At 40.4% G+C, this 17,656-nt stretch overlaps 2 protein-coding genes across 2 annotated transcripts in view; one reads left to right on the forward strand and one right to left on the reverse strand.

The window, feature by feature from the left end:
• Positions 1-1,006: 1,006 nt before the first annotated feature.
• Positions 1,007-10,032, reverse strand: MPLKIP (M-phase specific PLK1 interacting protein). The gene is made up of 2 exons (XM_080339819.1): positions 9,579-10,032; positions 1,007-5,034 (listed from the first exon to the last, which is right to left on the reverse strand). Exons 1-2 carry the CDS (start codon positions 9,936-9,938, stop codon positions 4,831-4,833), a joined length of 564 nt encoding a protein of 187 aa, XP_080195945.1. The 5' UTR covers positions 9,939-10,032; the 3' UTR covers positions 1,007-4,830.
• Positions 10,033-13,053: 3,021 nt separating this feature from the next.
• The window catches only part of SUGCT (succinyl-CoA:glutarate-CoA transferase), a gene marked incomplete at both ends in the record, with an annotated part of 360,317 nt that continues 355,714 nt past the window's right edge, over positions 13,054-17,656 (forward strand). The window contains 3 exons of the mRNA XM_080338492.1: positions 13,054-13,222; positions 17,246-17,297; positions 17,392-17,465. Of these exons, the coding sequence (XP_080194618.1) occupies positions 13,054-13,222; positions 17,246-17,297; positions 17,392-17,465 (295 nt within the window). The remainder of the gene's footprint in view (positions 13,223-17,245; positions 17,298-17,391; positions 17,466-17,656) is intronic.

The raw sequence follows: 17,656 nt of genomic DNA on the forward strand, positions 1-17,656 counted from the left end.
TCATTTAAGGAATATGCAACAGCCACAGATCAGCAAACAAAGGGCAGTGGAATTCACCTGGGATATTACTGCAGAAGAGCCTGGGCAACAGTTTTAAGAGTTAAACTACCAATTAGAATATATGATGCTGGTAAAATTTTAAATCCAGGACATGCACTAAACAAACCACTAATGATTTAAAAATGCTTCAACCCACGTATGGCTGGTGAAACAAAATGGATGGCTGTTTGGCTCAAAACACAGACTAGGGGAAAACTCTAGGAGGGGAAGGGTTGTTTGATGACCCTGTTCTGGGACTGAGAACCTGCCCAACTGTTTTTTAGCCCAGTAAACAAAGGTTTTCTAGTGTCATCAAAGTGAGGAGGATGAGAGAAAGCTCATTTAGTCAGACCTAAAACACTTTAAAAGGAAGGCCTAGGTTTGAGGTCTACCACCCAAGAGCTAATCATTTTGTAAAGGTAAATTCAGAAGTCCAGGTTGAAAAAGTCTTCTTCAACTGTAAGTCAGCAAAGCACGTATTCTGATTACAATGGTAAAAAATGAAACTAATTTGTGCCTGGTGAGACACTCAGATAAAAAAAAGATACTGTGGGCAAAAAATTTGATTGTGAACTAACAACTGAATGCTGGAACTATACCACTGTTAAGTGTTAAGGTGACTTGGTGATTTCTTTCCTTTCTTGTGGTGTAAGAAGTTGTTTGAGCCACCTCAAATAATAAAGAAGTTTATCTAGTTACTTCTGAAAGCCTGAGACATAAAAATCATTACATGATTCTTCACCAGTACAGCGAATCCTCCCTTTTCTCCCCTAGCACAAGAAAGATGGGAAGAAGGCAAGCACCAAGATTTGGGGAAAGGAGAACAAAGCCTTTACTTTTGAGAATTTAGGAAAATTTTGTAAAAACAAGTTTAATTCATTGCCAGACATTCTGGGCTTGTGTATAAAAACACATGTATGAATCTGAATTCAGAGCAATTGCTAAACAGAGCAGTTTATTGCAGAGTTGGTAAAAAGCACTGACAAATGTATGATACAATTTTCAAAGTGTAATGTTAGATACTTACGTATCTTGGTTGCACGAGTAAATCCTTTGACATCAGTTTCATTACTCACAAGCATAACTTGAAACCCAAACCATAAAAACTCTTCTTTAGAAGGGAGCCAAAGCACTACTTGTAGACTTTCCATACAATGCACATTTCAAATGCTCCCCCCGAAATGTCTAATTAACATATTTATATACCGTGAAGAACACATACAGATTTATTTAACAAGGAAAGAAAAGCAACCTGACTGCAATAGTTACCCATTCTGTTGGCCAGAAGCATTTCCCCTGCAGTGTTCCCTGTTTTGACACTGGAAAAATGCTACATCTCAATGGCTTATTGCTAATTCTAAAGAGAAGCAGCTTGATATGCATTTTAAAAATCCTGTTTTAACTGAAATTTTAACATTTCAAATGGTTGTATAATTTCAATGTAAAAATGTGTTTCCAAAGTTCCAGAGAATAATCAATCATCTGTATTATGAAGTCACTATGAAAACTTAAACCTGAACTAGCTTTAAAGTATTACAGTACAAAACCTGGGGTAACTTCCCACCTGGTGTGTTGCCATGTTCACAGAATTGTACTTAGCTGATTTAAGTTCTCGGATATTACCACAATGTAATAAGCAATGCAGTTTGCTGTTAAACGTAGTAGTAAACAGCAACAAATGAAATTACATTTTTGCTAGAAGAGAGTTAATAATGAGTTACACAACTCCTTCAAAACAATTGAACTAAAAGTGCAACTGACTTGACACACAAACACAACAGAATGGAAAACAAGTAAATCAACCCAAACTTCTCAAAAAGGAGCTAAATGACTTACCTTAAAGTCTAAGAAGTCTGTTGAAGAAAGAACAATGCCCATATTCTTAAGTGTGCTCATTACAGAAGAATCCCTTTGTTAACAGGACACAGGCACTATTTTGTTTCATGGGCTCAGGAGGAAAGGAGGTATTTGTGCTGTACTTTATCATCAAATACTATTTCCAGAGCCATACCCTTACTATGAAGTGGCTTCATTAACAAATGAGGAAGTGATACACCCTGTCTCCATGAGAAACACGTGGGCAAAAAGAATGTTTGCCATATGAGAAAAGGGAGAAAAATCAGTGAGGAACTAAGTGTTTAAGCTTCTTGGATATCATAGCAAAAAAGGCAAAGCTTAAATTGACTTCAAGTACATTATATTTATAGTTCTGAACATGTGTTCATGCATTTTACAGCTATTCAACAATGACATTTTGAAATCTTACTGTATTCACAAAATTTCTCCTAAAACCCAGAAATGTGAATATTTTTTTAAAGTTTTTGGTGCAGTACGATGAGGTTAGTATGTTTATTACACCTACATTTAAATTCCTTGCTGATTCTTGACCAAATTATTGGAGTCTTTAGCAGAATGATGTACTTATTATTGTTGGGACATATCCTGAAGTGCACTGGAGCAGCGGCTTAACAGATGGCATTGTGGAAGGCCTGTATTGATTAAACAATGTTTCACAATTATTTCCTCAATTCTCTTTCTGGAACATTTACCTTCATTGCTGACACCCGGTTCCAGGAGTTAACAGTTATTACCAGAGGAGGCTGGCTTTGCTCCCTGGGTCAACTGCAAAGCCAAAGTGGAAAAATGCATCTTTGCAATGTGCAAGGGCAGCCGATATTAGCTACTGTATAAGCAGTCCCACCTCTAATAGTCTCTCTTCTGTCATGAATCCTTCTCCTTTCCTTTCTCCTTTCCAAACTCAGTTTCTTCTCATGTCTGACTGGGAACATGTCATAGCTTTAACCTCTTAAATAACATCGTAACTGTTTCACCAAGATCACCAAACATTGCAAAAAGAAAACCGCGTTGAACCACAAAGGAAATAGTAACAAAAAAGATGAGTTAGTTAAACACCTTGTAATCTTTTTTTTTTTTGGTGAGCTTCGCAGCACCTGACACGGTTAAAAACAATAGGAAATAAACCTTCACTTTTCACAACAACATTAATTGATTTATAAATTCTAAAGACTATCTGTCTTTAGAATTATCTGTCAAGTCATCTCAGTTTTGCTGGTACAGTTACAGATAACAATACTGATAGCTGGCATTTAAGGCACAGTTTTGCTTCTGGGATGAAGATTTAACCATTCTTGATATCAAGCAGGCATTATGTTCTCCATTTTCTGAGCAGCCTTTTTGGATATAATACTAACACAATAAGGTCAATTTGGGGAAGACACAAACTTCAGATTACAGTAATAGAACTGCAAGAGAGTCAGCTAGCACATTTCAACATGTTTACCCCGCCTTCCAGTTTGAAGATGTTCCTGAAGGTGATATTAAGCCAAGGCATTTTATGCTGCAACAGATAAAGTATACTGGACTATTCCACCTCAGCAAAAGACAAGTTACTAAGAACAGTCTAATGCGATTCCCTGTGCTTTTCTACCTAACCATGCTTCAGGACTACAAATATAAGTTTCCTGTGAAGGAGGTAAGAACCTTAAAACAAAATGTATGTTTTGAAAACTGAACTAGTGCTTTTATTTAACAAAGTTTTTGCCCTCTACCTACTGCTTAAAAGCCAAGATCAACAAACAAATAACAGTAGGTTCAACAAAAATTTAGATATCAACTGCAGGTTTAACATGGCATGTTAAGAGCATGCCTGCACCTGGAACTATTTGTTATTTATTCTAGATTACAATATTAGCTACTGGATTTAAGAATGGATCTTCCACATACAGACAAGCTTTAAAAAAACCTCATTGTTTTCCTCTTCAGTATAAAAACATAGCATGCATGCACACAAAGCAAAGATACCTGCCATAGGTAAAAATAAAAAGTAATTAAAAGAAAATGGAAAAATCTTGTGCAGATTAAAAAAAAAATGCTATGCATGTACTAATGTCAATTGTATACACACTTTCATTCACTCTATGCTATTCTAACAGGTGGATCCAGAAAGTACATCTGTGTTTATTTAATCTTGATGTTTTATGTGCTCCTTAGACTCAAATTACCAATGAACAGACCTGTTACTATAATCCAGAAATGTCTAATTTTGTTTCAAATAAGTTTTCTTTTCTAAGACAAATGAAAATGATTACAGAAATCTTTTTATGACTCAAGAGCTGGTTCAACAAATTAAACTTTCCACAGACAATACATTTGTTTCCTGAGATGGCTAAAAGTAACGTTTCAACTTCACGTTATGCTATAATTAACAAAAAACACTATGCACAAAATCAGAGGTTAACTACAGCATACAAGTACATTTACACAAGTCACCTAATTTCACTAGTACTATTTGTGTTAGTGTGCACACCTTAACAAAAGTCCTAAAATAATCCTTATACATTACAAAACAAGGATTTACAAAACTCTATTTTATTTCCAAGTTACTTCATCCTAAAAACGCTGAAACATAAAAAAATACCATTTCCTAAAGGAGTTTACAATAAAAGGCTAACAATCTCACATGGAAGAGGTAAATATATGAAAACCTGTTTTAACAGTCACAAATCGGTCGCTGGTGATTAAAGAACACTTTGTTCTTCAAAGCTGGTAGGCACTTCCACGTAGCCAGAAATGTACGTTTTCCTACCACTCCTTTTCCCTCCCATACATAAAAATATCCAATGCGATAAAAAAAAAGTAGGATAAAAGGGTGGACATATGATAAAATAAAAGCATCATCTAAGGTCTTGATTATTGTTCATCTTGTGTAAGTATAAAGATTCTGTCCCAAAGTTTTCCTGACGGGATGGACTTATTTGGCCTTTAAAAGTGTTAGCTGAAATACCTCCCTTTTTTACCAGTATATGTTGTTTGCTCACTGCTGTATTGTTGGTTTATGTCTGTAACAGAAACTGGCTCTAGGCCAGCCCATGGGTCCTCAAGCATTGAAGGTCTGTAATAGTTTTCCACATCATTAGACACTCTTTTCTCTCTGCCATGCGCTGTACCAAATGGAGTAGATGTCCTGGGTGATCCCTTTGGAAGAAAACCATCAGGTAAAGAAACATTTAATAGTCTAATTCAAACTAAAAAAAAAAAAAATATATATATATAGTTTCTTTCTAATGTAGGAAAGCTTTGAAGCTGATTATTGATGATAATTACAACTCCTTACCTGCATCTTTCTCAGAAAATATTAACTTTATTAGACTTTTAGTAATGAGTGATTATTTACCAGCATAAGAAAAAAAAGTCTTCACCAGTCTTTTCCAAAATACTTGTTTATGTCACTCTGGCACATAACTACAGAAAAGCTTCTCATGCCATTTTTCATAAGCTGACTAAGTCAAGGACATGTCTAACTAAATAACAAAACAGGAAGTTAAAGGCTGAGGAAGAGTTGATAATGTTTACAAGAGCAGAAGTCACGTATTAAGTACTTATAGCTTGACCCCAGCATTGTATAAGGCAACTAGCTACAAATGACCTGAAGAACTTACTGGGAAAAACACCCTGTTTTAACCAAACAAGTGTTCTGTCAAATTTGAGAATAGATTATTTTATTTGATATACAATCTGGATGGTAATCAGTGATTAACCAAATATTACCTGAAAGAAAAACCATTTGTAAGGTACTTTTAATATTTCATTTTTTTAAAGATCAAGGATCACCACAATCGCTTCTGCAAACCTGCTGCACTTCTGCAGTTTAAAGAGCGCTACGACACAAAGGAAATCGCTATAACCATGTTCTCCTGTCAGCATTATCCATTTTTCCTTTTCCACAGATTAATTTACCTAAAAAGTGAGGTCTTGTCTAAAGCTATATTCCTTTAAATTCATTTGTTTTAAGCTAAAAAAACTTATACTACAGATACACAATAGTTAGTCTCCAAAAATACCTGTTTCATTCTGTGCAATTAGATGAACAGGATTCCTTGAGGCTGATGACCGGCCTCTGACTTTGTAAAGGAGGATAAAAGCACTGATTAAGGGCTGCTTTCCCCACTCCCCCAGCTTTTTGGTCCAGCAATTATGGTATCTGAATTTGACTAATAAGCCCTACAGAATCTCTGGCAATAGATCACGTGAAACAATTTCTCGGTAAAACTGAGAAACCAGGCCATATAGTGAAGGTCCCTACGCTTCACCAGAGGAACCAATTCCACTGAAAACTGCTGGGTCTTGAACCTGTTTCTGAAAGTGTGCTGTGGCAGGAGCTGCTCCTGTGGTCTCAGTATTTTCCTAGAACTCCTAAAGCTTTATGATAACAGACACACAACAAAAAGTGGGAACCTCCATGCCTTATTTGCAGGGCATTTGTTTCTAATAATTCATCATACAGTTAGGTTATGCAGCTAAGATGATGATCTTGAAACAGAAAAATTACTAAAAGGTAGAAAATTACTGTATGAAGTATTGCATCAAAACCATAAGGGAAAAGGTCAGAGAAATCACCTCACAACACAGCTAAAAACTTTGTAAGGGACAAGAAGTTTCCTAGAGCAAGTCAATACACACTAACAAAAGTGACATTAATGTTCTTTAAGCTCTCAAATTTAGTAGAAAAGCAGTAGCACACAGTACATTCTATCTTCAAAATTAAAAAAACCCCAGACTCTCTAAAACACCATGTTTAAAGAAGACCATGTAACTTTGACATTGTAAAACAGTTTGAGTGTGGAGTTCATTTAATATTATGCCTAATCTGTAGCACTCAGAGCTGAAATGACCTAATGATCTGCAGTATCCAGTAACAGAAAAAAAAAAGTTAAATAGTAAGAATCTTTTGGATGGATTCATTTTATAATATTAAATTTCACTACAATATAATGCAGGCCATCAGTAACACAGACATTTTTGCAGGTTTGAAATCCAGGAAATGTATTATTATGTAATATAAGATTGATGGCCTTCAGTAAGTGTTAAAAAAAATCAAAATGCGATTATTCACATTATATAGGCCTGTGGAAAAGGAAAACAGCCTGGTGCAAGTGAAACTGTTTGATGCCAAAGATATCTTAAAAAAACCTTTATATTTTACCGTCACTGGTGCCAATAGCCTTTTCACACTAAACTTTCCTTAAAGAAACAATTTATTCTCAATATTTTTTTTTTTTTTCAGATAACAAATCTCTCTCTAAAATAGAAAAAAATATTTTGGTGCTATCAGCATGTTACTGAATGTGGTAACACTGCCTTGAAAATGGGGACAATCGCTCCCTTTATCAGCTTTCTTCATCTGATGTAATTTCAGCTGCTGGCAGATAAGAGAAACACAGAAATCAGGATTATACCATTTCACATGATTTTTTTTTTTTACTTTTTGCAACAATTTTCAACCTATCACTACTACGTAGCTACTGCTACTAGCCAGTTCACTAACTCCTGCTGAGTGTAGAAAGGGAAACACTTCTGCTAAGTGAATTTTGAAAGGAGATATTGAAGAGCTACAACAAACATTTTTGTAAAATCTAAAGCAGATACATTTCTGGAAAAAACGGAAAGCTCTGTAAAGTACTTGCTACATAAAGGTTAACTCAGCCATTTCAGAAAAATAAAGCTTACTATGTTTTAAGTTTTCTGTTCTTCTCAAGAAATGAAAGTCTGCAAGCACAAAATGAGCACAGAATACTAATAACACATCATTAATAGAAGTAAATATAAAATGGTTTTGGGTTTCCTAATGAGATTTTAAAGGGTTGCTTAAGATTTTCACCTCAGAGGTGACAGTTACATCATAAATTTCAAAAGTCCTGCGGTCTCTTAAAAATAGTGTCTAAAGAAGAGATGGAAACAATCCACATACCTCAGAAGAAAATGTTTAAGGACATACAAAAAAATCCCTCTACCTGAACCTACTCATGGCCTCATGAGTAGGTTGCTCATATGAGTAGGTTGCCTCATTCTTGTTGCTCATATCAAAGAAAACAGGGACTCACAATTTATGAGACCTCCTCCGTGACTGCCTCTATTGCCCTCCCAGGCAAAACAACCTGTGTTTATACAGGTAAACGTACACACATACACATTACCTTAGTTCCACGCAAAGCTACAGACATATGATGTCTTTCTAGTCTTACAAAGCATCACCATCAGGTCAATGCTGCTAAACTACTCACGAGGTCTGCAGAAGGAAAGGGGAGAAGGTAAAATGTTGTGCCAGTCGGTGGCTGGATTCAAATTTGTACCTTCTTTATGTCAGGCTTCTTATTTAGCACCAAGGATGGAGCCTATGACACTGTTCCTGGCTGACATGAAACAGTTCTGAATAAAACTAGAGGCTTACAGATTCCTGCATATTTTTCTGCTCAGTTAATTTAAGGCAGGCTTTCAAAAAACAACTGAATATCCAAAGAATGATTTTCAAGAGGAAAATGTCTACACATTGGTGAATCTGCAGCAGAAATCCCACACCCTTTGCTTCTTGAACATGTACAGAGGTTAAGATTCCACACTGGGAGAGCCTTTGCTGTTATGCTGAAGAAAACAAAGTTCATAATGATCCCCTTCCAGCAACTATGAGATTCCTGTAAGGCAGTTATCTGCATCATAATAAAGTATCCAAAGACTATTTTTGAATGGAAACATGACCATGCAGTGCAGGCATATTTATGATTTTACTAATCTCTACTAAAATTTGACTTCATTATTACACTTTAATCCTTAAAGTGTCAGTAAGAGCACCTGAAAATTTTCTTGACTGTACTGCATGTCATCTGTTACACTTTTAAGGTTTCCATAATATTGCATAAAGCCACCTATGTACATAAAGTTGGTATCACCTTGAGAACTGTCATCCCTATCTGCACTGCCAGTCACATACCCTAACTAAACCACCTGAAAAAAGCATAACTCACAGAACCTGTTATTGACAGCTCTTGGAAAAACTACTTTATAAAAATAAAATCTTGCAGTGCAATACCAAGACTTTAAAATGATACTCTCTTATTTCAACAGATGCTGTAATTTCTGCTTGAAGGAGGCTCAGTTTAACTCTCCTTAGTAGAGCACTCCTCTTCTTTACTCATGTCCCAGAAGGCTCTGTGTGTGTGTCCATGATGTAGGACAACACAGGCAAAGTAAAACCACACAGCACTCTACCACTGTGTTAAAAAAAAAAACAACAAAAAAACCAAACAACAAACAAACACCTGATCAAATGGAGATACGTAGAGACAAAAGAGGTTTGCTGCAGTTTCAGGTGGTAATTAATTTTCTCTCTACTTTCACACACCAGAATATGAAAAAGGAAGAAAGCTACACTCCTGCGAGTCCTTGTGTCTTCACAACAGGCTTTTTTGCCAGGCGCGGGCCCCAACCCCTTTCCTCATCACACAGCTGCCTGAACTGGGGGCTCTCCATCCTCTCTACCGGGGGGAGTCAGGTGCTGCCCAGCGCGGTGCAACTCTCGCTCTCCCCTGAAAATCGCGGTGGCGGAGAGGATGCTGCGCCTGGCCACAAGTCCTGGCCGTGCTCTCCCCGGCGGACCGAGGGCCCCGCACCGCAGCAGCGGCTCCCCCCTCCCGCCCCGCTGTGCGGAGGCGCAGGCCTGTGTCCCTCACCGCCCTACCCCATACCTGGTGGTGCCTCTGGAAGCCCCCGGGCGAGCGCTTGTGCTGCTGCGGGTGCTGGGGAGCTCCAGCCGGGGATTTGCCGCCGTAGGGAGCCGGGTACCGGGGGCTGACGCTCTGCGGCCTGCGCGGGGTATGCGCGCCCTGCGACGGGCTCCCGAACCGCCCGCCGCCGCCGTGGAAACCGTGGCCTCGGGGCGAGTGGCCGCCACCGTAAGGCCCAGGCCGGTGGCCGTAGGGCGGCGTGTGGTGGGGGCTCCCGTAGCCCCGTGGGGAGGGCGGCACAGGGCCTCCGCCGGCGGGAGGGCTCCGGAAGCCGCCGGCCGCGTACGGAGGCGTCGGGGGGCGAAAGCTCTGCCGGTACATGGCCAGCACCGGCGAGGCGATGGCGGAGAGGAAAAAACCTGCGCAACGGCGTTCCCCAGCAGCCGCCTCGGCGGGGCGACGTCGCTCCCGGCGTTTTCTCGGTCCTCCTTTCCCCGCCAGGCGGACGGAAGGTTCCGGGCTCAAAGCGTTCCGGGCGGGGGAAGGCGAGACGAGGGTCGCTCGGCTGGCAACGGCCCCTGCGCGGCTTCACCGCGGGCCGGGCCCCGGGAACGGCTCCGACCTCCGCGGGCGCGTTTCCCGCCGGTTCACACAGAACTACAGAATGTCAGGGACTGGAAGGGACCTCAAAAGATCACCCAGTACAATCCCCCTGCCGGAGCAGGAACGCCTAGATGAGGTTGCCCAGGAAGGTGTCCAGGTGGGCTTTGAATGTCTCCAGAGAAGGAGACTCCACAACCCCCCTGGGCAGCCTGTTCCAGTGCTCTGGCACCCTCATTATGAAGAAGTTTCTTCTCAAATTTAAATGGAACCTTTTGTGTTCCAGTTTATACCCATTGCCCCTTATCACTGGTTATCACCAAGAAGAGCCTGGCTCCGTCCTCGTGACACTCACTCTTTACATATTTATAACCATTAATGAGGTCACCCCTCAGTCTCCTCTTCTCCAAGCTAAAAAGACCCAGCTCCCTCAGCCTTTCCTCATACGGGAGATGCTCCACTCCATCATCTTTGTTGCCCTGCGCTGGACTCTCTCCAGCAGTTCCCGAGAGCCGGTTCCCCGAAACAGGCGGGGCAGGAGAGCCGGTGGCCAGCTCATCAGCCTTAAACAGCAATTTGTCAGGCTGACTATGAGGAATTTTGTGCATTTTCAAAGCCGAAGAGGAACAATCAGAAATAAGACAGTCTTAGAAGGTGTGTAGCAGCTATGCCTATTAGCTCAAATTGTAAGGCGTAGTGATAAAACCTGGTGTTTGTGTGCTCCATGTAGTTGTAAGTAACAGCGGGTATTTATCAGCCCACTTTATTACAGCTGATATGTATCAAAAAAGTCAACTGTTGTAAAGCAAAGCAACTATTTGCCTCACATTTCATGGCACTTCAGGTACTCTTATTTGTACTCCTTTCTTGTGTAGTCTTTTAATATATGAGCCTCCTAAAACGACATACATTATAGCAGTCCCAACTGAAAACACATACAATGACATATTTAAAGAGTAATAGAAAATGTTTAAAAAATCAGTTTGAACGGTCAGTAATTCATCAGTAGGGTGGTAGCGCCGGCAATGAGACCTACACATACATGGGAAAATGCTCTCTTGGAGGAAAATGTCTTATTTAGCAACATAAACTCAATTTAACAACTTTATTTATTAGAATTCCTTCTCTGTTCTCAGCTATGTTAATGCAAATCCTCAATAGCTCAGCAAAAGAATAGTAAAGAGTTTTTTAAAATATCCATCAGGGCAACAAAGTACTAACCTGTTTTAGGACACTGCAATGTATGAAGTTAAAAACGGCTTTCAGAACAGCCGCGGACAAACTTTAGCCAATAAAATAAGCAGGATGTTTCTATGCTTTGTACGCTAAGTCTTGCGTTTCTTTGGTTTTAAACAGTTGTTGTTTCATTGGGTTTTCTTTGTGTTTTTGTTTTTCTTTTTTTCCCAATGGTGATAACTAACTTTATATTCTCTGTGAACTCAGATCTCCACTGTGTTTTACAATCTCCCCATGAAAAATGGGGCAATATGCTTGTAATTATAAAATGCAAAGATACTAAACATGCTCACTTAAATTTTTTGTTAATCCTTTACTGTTTTATCTTCTCTAGAAGACCAGTTTTGTATATATTATGCACACAGTGGAATGCCATGTCTACACAAGAGAGTTTATCAATGTAAGTATCAATTTGTCTGATCAGACTTATTCCAGAAAAGGCCATCTTAATTTAATTTAAACACTTTTCACACCAAACAAATTAGAAACACATATTGTTACACATACGTTGAGTTATACTGGGATGGTTTTGCTGATTAATTTCTTCTTGTTGACAAATCCTAATTGCTTCTAGGATTTTAAGCATCCATGTCACACTTTTCACGACAAGTAGTATATCCAGCCAACAAATCTGTCATGTAGAAGATTTTCTCTGTGTTCTTCCTCTGCGTTCAGGCTGATATACAATGCTTCTTCAGACTGCGCTATTCGTAATGCACATTTCCAAGCAGCCAGAACTTTCAGATGTTCTTGAGATGCAGTTGTCATCTTATCCTCACAGTATACTTCTCATAAATAAATGCTGAACCTCTATTCAGGCTTTTTTATCCTATTACAGAGAAAGCAGACACCATGGTGTTCCTATAACAAGCCTTCTGCTCTGTCCCAACACGAACTAAAAATAGTCTGATAGTACTTAGCTCAAGGAAGAATTGCTTAAAGATTCAAGCTAACCCTTCCATAGCTATATACAACTGAAGATATAGCTTGTGGCGTAAGTAATGTTGCACTTTCAAGGCAGCCAAAATTCGGTAAGGGATCTACCTTATGCCAGTGAGGGAATTTAATGATTTAATGGCCCAGCACAGCTGCTTACCTTGTAAGTACAGAAAAACCTTGTAGGGTTATTTAACTTTTATTCCATCTTGGCAATATTTTATGTCACAGCCTGTACACCGAACTGGAAGAACAAGTTTATAGTGGTCAACCGTTTGGTTTCTCCAGACTTAGACATCGCAGCAAAAACAATAAATAATATAAATACTGAGGTTTTTACACAGGAACTGTAATTACCACTCCCAACATCTGCAAGACACCTCCCAGTTTGTGAAGTCCAGCTACCTGCGTCCTGCACGCTAAGAAAAGCAGCAGAGCCACCCTTTTAACGGGGACTACTTTATCGGTGAGACAACCCGCGCCTCCGCCGCTGAGGAAGGAACACGACAACTGACCGCAGCCCTGCAACTCATGGCGGGAAAACCCAGCGACAGCGCCGGCGCACTGCTCCAACCCGGGAACAATTTAACGCTCCCCCGGGTGCGGGAGGCGGGAGGGGGCGGTACGGAGCTGCGCTTGCGCAGTGTGGCGGGGCGCGCACCTTTTCGCGACGCTCGCTGAGGCGCTCGGCGTTGCTTCGAGCAGCGGCTGACTGGGCGCGAAGATGCTGCGCGCCGGGCTGGGAAGAAGGCGCTGCCGCTGTGGCGGGCTGTGGGGGAGCCCGTGCCCCGCAGCTGCCGGCTGTAGCGCCTCGCCGCGCTGCCCCGGAGCTCTGAGAGCCGCCTTCCCTAGCAACGGCGGCGGGGCGCGGGGCGGAGGCGCTCCGCCGGCAGGTAGCCGCGCCGCGCCTTCCTCCTCAGCCTTCCCTCCCTCACCTCGCTGAGCGCCGTTGCCCGTTAGGTCCCGCCGGGGTTCTGAGGCGGTGTCACACGCGGCTTGGGCAGCGGTTGGGGTCACTTGGCTGGGGGGGCGGGAGCGGGAGGGGCGTTAAACACCTGAGGAACGGCTCCTGCTGCCGCTCTCTCGCAGCTCTGCGCTCCGGCGTGTGTGAGGAGGGGAACGGAGCTGCGTCCTGCCGGGTGCTGAGCCCGCTACCGGCGCTGTTGTCCCCCTTCCCTGGCGCTGCGGGGCCTGGGGCGGTGGGTGAGGTGGCGAACGGGGTCGCGTCGCTTGTGTAGCCTCGGTCTGCGGCTCCTCTCTCCGCGGGGCTGCGGTGGACTTTGCACGGCAGCGCTGCCAGCAGCTCCGCTGCGCCTGTGGCGGGGCAGCTCCCCGGGCCGCTCCGGCTGACGGGGGGAAAAGTGCCCGCTGTCCGCTCCTAGGCCTGAGTTTTCCAAAGGTTGCAGAACTCTTAACTTCATACACTCGTCTTTTTTCTTCCGCTTAAAAAAGCCCCCAACAAATAATATTAAGTTTAATGATATATAAAAATATATAATATGTAATTATTAAATTATAAAATTAGAATTATTTTAAAAATAAAACCAAGCTGCAACATAGTCACTTTCCTCTGGCTCCCAGATTTCTCTATTAGTAACTTGGAAAAAAAAAAATAACAGTTGCACTAGAATCAGAGGAAGTTTGGGATTCTATTTTGCATGATAAACGTACCAAGTGTGTCCCTGGTTGGAGAGTTCCTGTTGATAGTGAATTAATCCATGGAAGTGTTGGACTTAATCGTGACTTGCTGCATGTATGAACTAAAAAATATTGATTGTGCAATCACAGTAGAGATAATACACTTAAGGAGTGATCTTGTCTGGAATTGGATGTAATTAGAATGGAATCTCCTTTTATTATTTTTATAACAATGCAAATTAAATGTACTAATAAGCTCTCTTCTCAGTGCCCTCTTCTGTGACTTACCAGTATAAAGGAAAGCTTTTTTTGGGAGTATGATATGAAAATTGGTTTCTGTTCTATAGAATGTTCTCTCTGTTGGTTGGTTACTCATTATTACATTAAAGCAACCTTGGAACAACCTACTGAGCTTAACTAAAGAGTTTAAATCATACTGAGGGTGAATGGCTCTATTTATTCTTCATCAAAGTTATTTATAAAAGATACACATGGCTCTCTTATTTACAGTAGATACATAATGGGAATAAAGAACATAGAATATAGTTAGAGATAGGAGAGTGGATTTTTCTATCAGTCATCAAGTTACTGGAATAATTAAAAGCAAAAATACAAGAGAAAACGTGAGTTTGCATTTTAGAGATTCTTGGAGTACTGAGCCAGAATTCAAACAAAAAACACTTTGTGGGAAAAAATTAACTTTGGTTATGTGCCTGATAGAGGCTAGCAAGGAAAGGAAAAAAAAGTAGGAGATGCTTGTGGTCAATACTGATAAATTCTGATCTCTTCTGTTTGTTTGTGGTGTGGTTTTGTTTGTTTTAGTTCTGGCAATAAGCAGTTGGTAGCACTTTGGTACTCAGGGTCAGTGTACTAGAACAGCTGTTTCTCTGAGAATCAAAAGTAATTGTTTTAGCAAATTAATGTCTTGTGGGAATGCATATCTAGGTCCTACAAGTTTTTGGTGTTGAATATCTATGCTCTTCTAGTTTGAAGAGACTAACAGGTCTGGTTTTTTCCCCAGAATTTCAAAAGCAAGCTTTTGATTGCTCCTCTTTCTTGCATTTTTCATTGTTGTGAACATCAGAGTTATTTATTGGCATTAAAAAAATCACAATGGTGTGTTTGCTTCTGAAACAACAATTATTCTCTCCTCTTCCAACTATAGAGGAGTTCTAATCCCTAAATGAAGTGTTAGATCTTACCGTAATATGAGTGATACGGTAATTAGTAAGGATTAATCAGTCTTAGTTATGCATAAATGCATATTGGCAAGCTAATCTTAACACTTTATAGGCTTCTTTGGGAAATATCTGTATGAATTCCTGCAACTCAGTTATCTACAGGTAGAGAACCTGTTGGCTCTGTAAAAGCTGCTGCTGTTCTGGTAGTGTGAGAGTTAAAGCAACACTAAGTAATGCTGTCTCAGGAGGAGAATAAGCGAACTATTGAGTAAGAGAGTGCAGTTTTAAAAGGTGTGGAAAAAAAAGAGTAAGATGGACCATTTTGTTAACTATAATTATATGTGTATTTTATTTTTTTAGGGAGCTGTGCTCTTCAGTAAAGCTGTTGTTTACATATTTTCTGTAAACACAGAGTAACGCCATTGTGAAGCAAATGGTGCACTCAGCTCCTTAACAGACAAGCATATGCTTAAGTGTTTGCTCGAACAGAGCTAACTTGGTGAAATTGAGGTTATGCTGGAGAATCTGTGGTGTTTACTTGGCAAGAGCACGAGTATTTTCTAACACCTTGAAATTTTGCTGAGGCCATGCAGCATTGAAGAGAGGTGTCAGCCTGGGCTTTCCTAAAGGCTTTGAAATGTGCAAAATACATGGCCAGTCCTTATATAGGCACATTTTCAACATACTGCTTGGTCTGCATATTGTATTTAAACCAAGACCTGTTAAAGTCAAGTCCCTCTGGAGTGATAGGTAATAATTGAGGAAATTGTCTTGAAGATGAAGAATGGGATGCAAGTGTTCTCATTGTACAGTGCTTTTGGCAGAATCCTTGAAGTCTCAGTGCTGCTTCGTATCTCTGTAGCTTTTTTATTATTGTATGTATTTATTATTATGTATCTATTAATCTCCTTCTTACCATATCTATGTAAGGTGGGAGGGAGAATTATGGAGGTGACTGAAGGGTGGCTCAGGTCTGATGGAAGAAGAATGGAGCAGGTGACACGGGCATTTACTGCTGTATGACTGGAGATGTACCACACTGTCCTGCACACTTTGAGGGACTGTTGTTCATGTCTTCTTCCTGTTCTATGAGGAAGTCTGTGCTTGAATTCATTGGGGTTTTGTCCTCCCCCAGGCATGTTTTACTTAGAGAAACACCAAAAAGTGATGCTTACCACAAGTTAGTATTGTGTAATATTTGTGCTGTTATTGGCCAGGTGCCTTTTTGTGTGTGTGCATGGTATGAGACCATCTTCTGAATAGTAAAGAAATTACCATCCACACAGGGTGGTGAAGTGTCTGCATCCCCAGCCTGCAATTAAATAGTACACTGAGTTAGCAGAAGATAACTTCCTTACCTGAGGTCAGTGAAGCCAGGGTTGGCAAACCTGTGGTCTGGACTATGAGACTGCTTGCTCTGACTGTGATGCTTGTTGCCACTGCTGTTATTTCTTAGAGATAGTCAGGTTGGAAAGGCTGAGGGAAAGGAGGAAAGCATCATGATTTCCTCATAGTTGTCTTCTGTGTGAAACTGCCATTGAAAGTTAAAGACAGAATGAGTATTTCCTTGGGTTCTACGTTCTGTCTTCAGTTTTGTAGCCTCTTTTTTTGAAATGCAGATATTATTTTTTTCTGTGTGATGCAAGTGCATGGGCCTACGCAGGTCAAAATGCTTTGTGAGGATACTGTGCTTCACATTGGTCTGCTAACCATTAGTTTTATTCTATCACTGTAATGTTGCTTGCTATGCTTTTATTGGATCTTCCTTCAGTTTAGTTTCTAAAAGCTATGTCAGTGTTTGTGGAAGGCACATAGAAAAAAATCTCTAAAATAGTTTTATTGTAGAATTTCTAGGTGTTTAGAATAGATTCTGCAATGTTAACTGTCAGGTTTTCCAACTTTGCAAGGCTTTACTAATGTAATGCACTCCTAATAACCTAACTGGGCAGAAAGTTTTATTATCTTTTATTTGGGGAGGGAGGTGAGGCAGGATGATGGGAGTGTGTAATAAAAAACTGTTTCAGACTACCAATGAGAAACATATCCTACAAAACTAAAAAGTTCAAAAGTAAGTTACTGTTTTCTGTTTCTTGTCAGGTGCTAGTAAAGTAAAGCCATTGGATGGTGTGAAAATTCTTGATTTAACAAGGTTTGTGTTTTGTCTGTTTGGAACGGTCTGTCTAGATGCAAATATTCTGATAGGAAAAACTAAGAAAATGATATTTTTTTTTTCAATATGACAGGGTGCTTGCAGGGCCCTTTGCCACAATGAATTTAGGAGATCTAGGAGCTGAAGTTATAAAAGTGGAAAGACCAGGTAAGGTTTTTATTTGTCTGTTTTTTACAAGAATGTGGAGTAGTTTAACAAATAGTTGTTTATGTATTTTAAGTCATACATGACTGTGAATGCAAGATGGAAAACTTTTAGAAATATTTAGAAAGACAAAAGCAGCTCTATCACTCCCCTCTTCAACTGGACAGGAGAGAGAAAAGATAAAGGCTTGTGGG

The sequence above is a fragment of the Nesoenas mayeri genome (assembly GCF_963082525.1).
Source record: "Nesoenas mayeri genome assembly, chromosome: 2".
Taxonomy (NCBI): domain Eukaryota; kingdom Metazoa; phylum Chordata; class Aves; order Columbiformes; family Columbidae; genus Nesoenas; species Nesoenas mayeri.

Coding starts and splice junctions, on each gene's coding strand:
- MPLKIP (XM_080339819.1), bottom strand. CDS start 9,938: ATGTACCGGCAGAGCTTTCGCCCCCCGACGCCTCCGTACGCGGCCGGC. Junction 5,035..9,578: donor GCTTCCAGAGGCACCACCAG/GTATGGGGTAGG, acceptor TTTCTTCCAAAG/GGATCACCCAGGACATCTAC.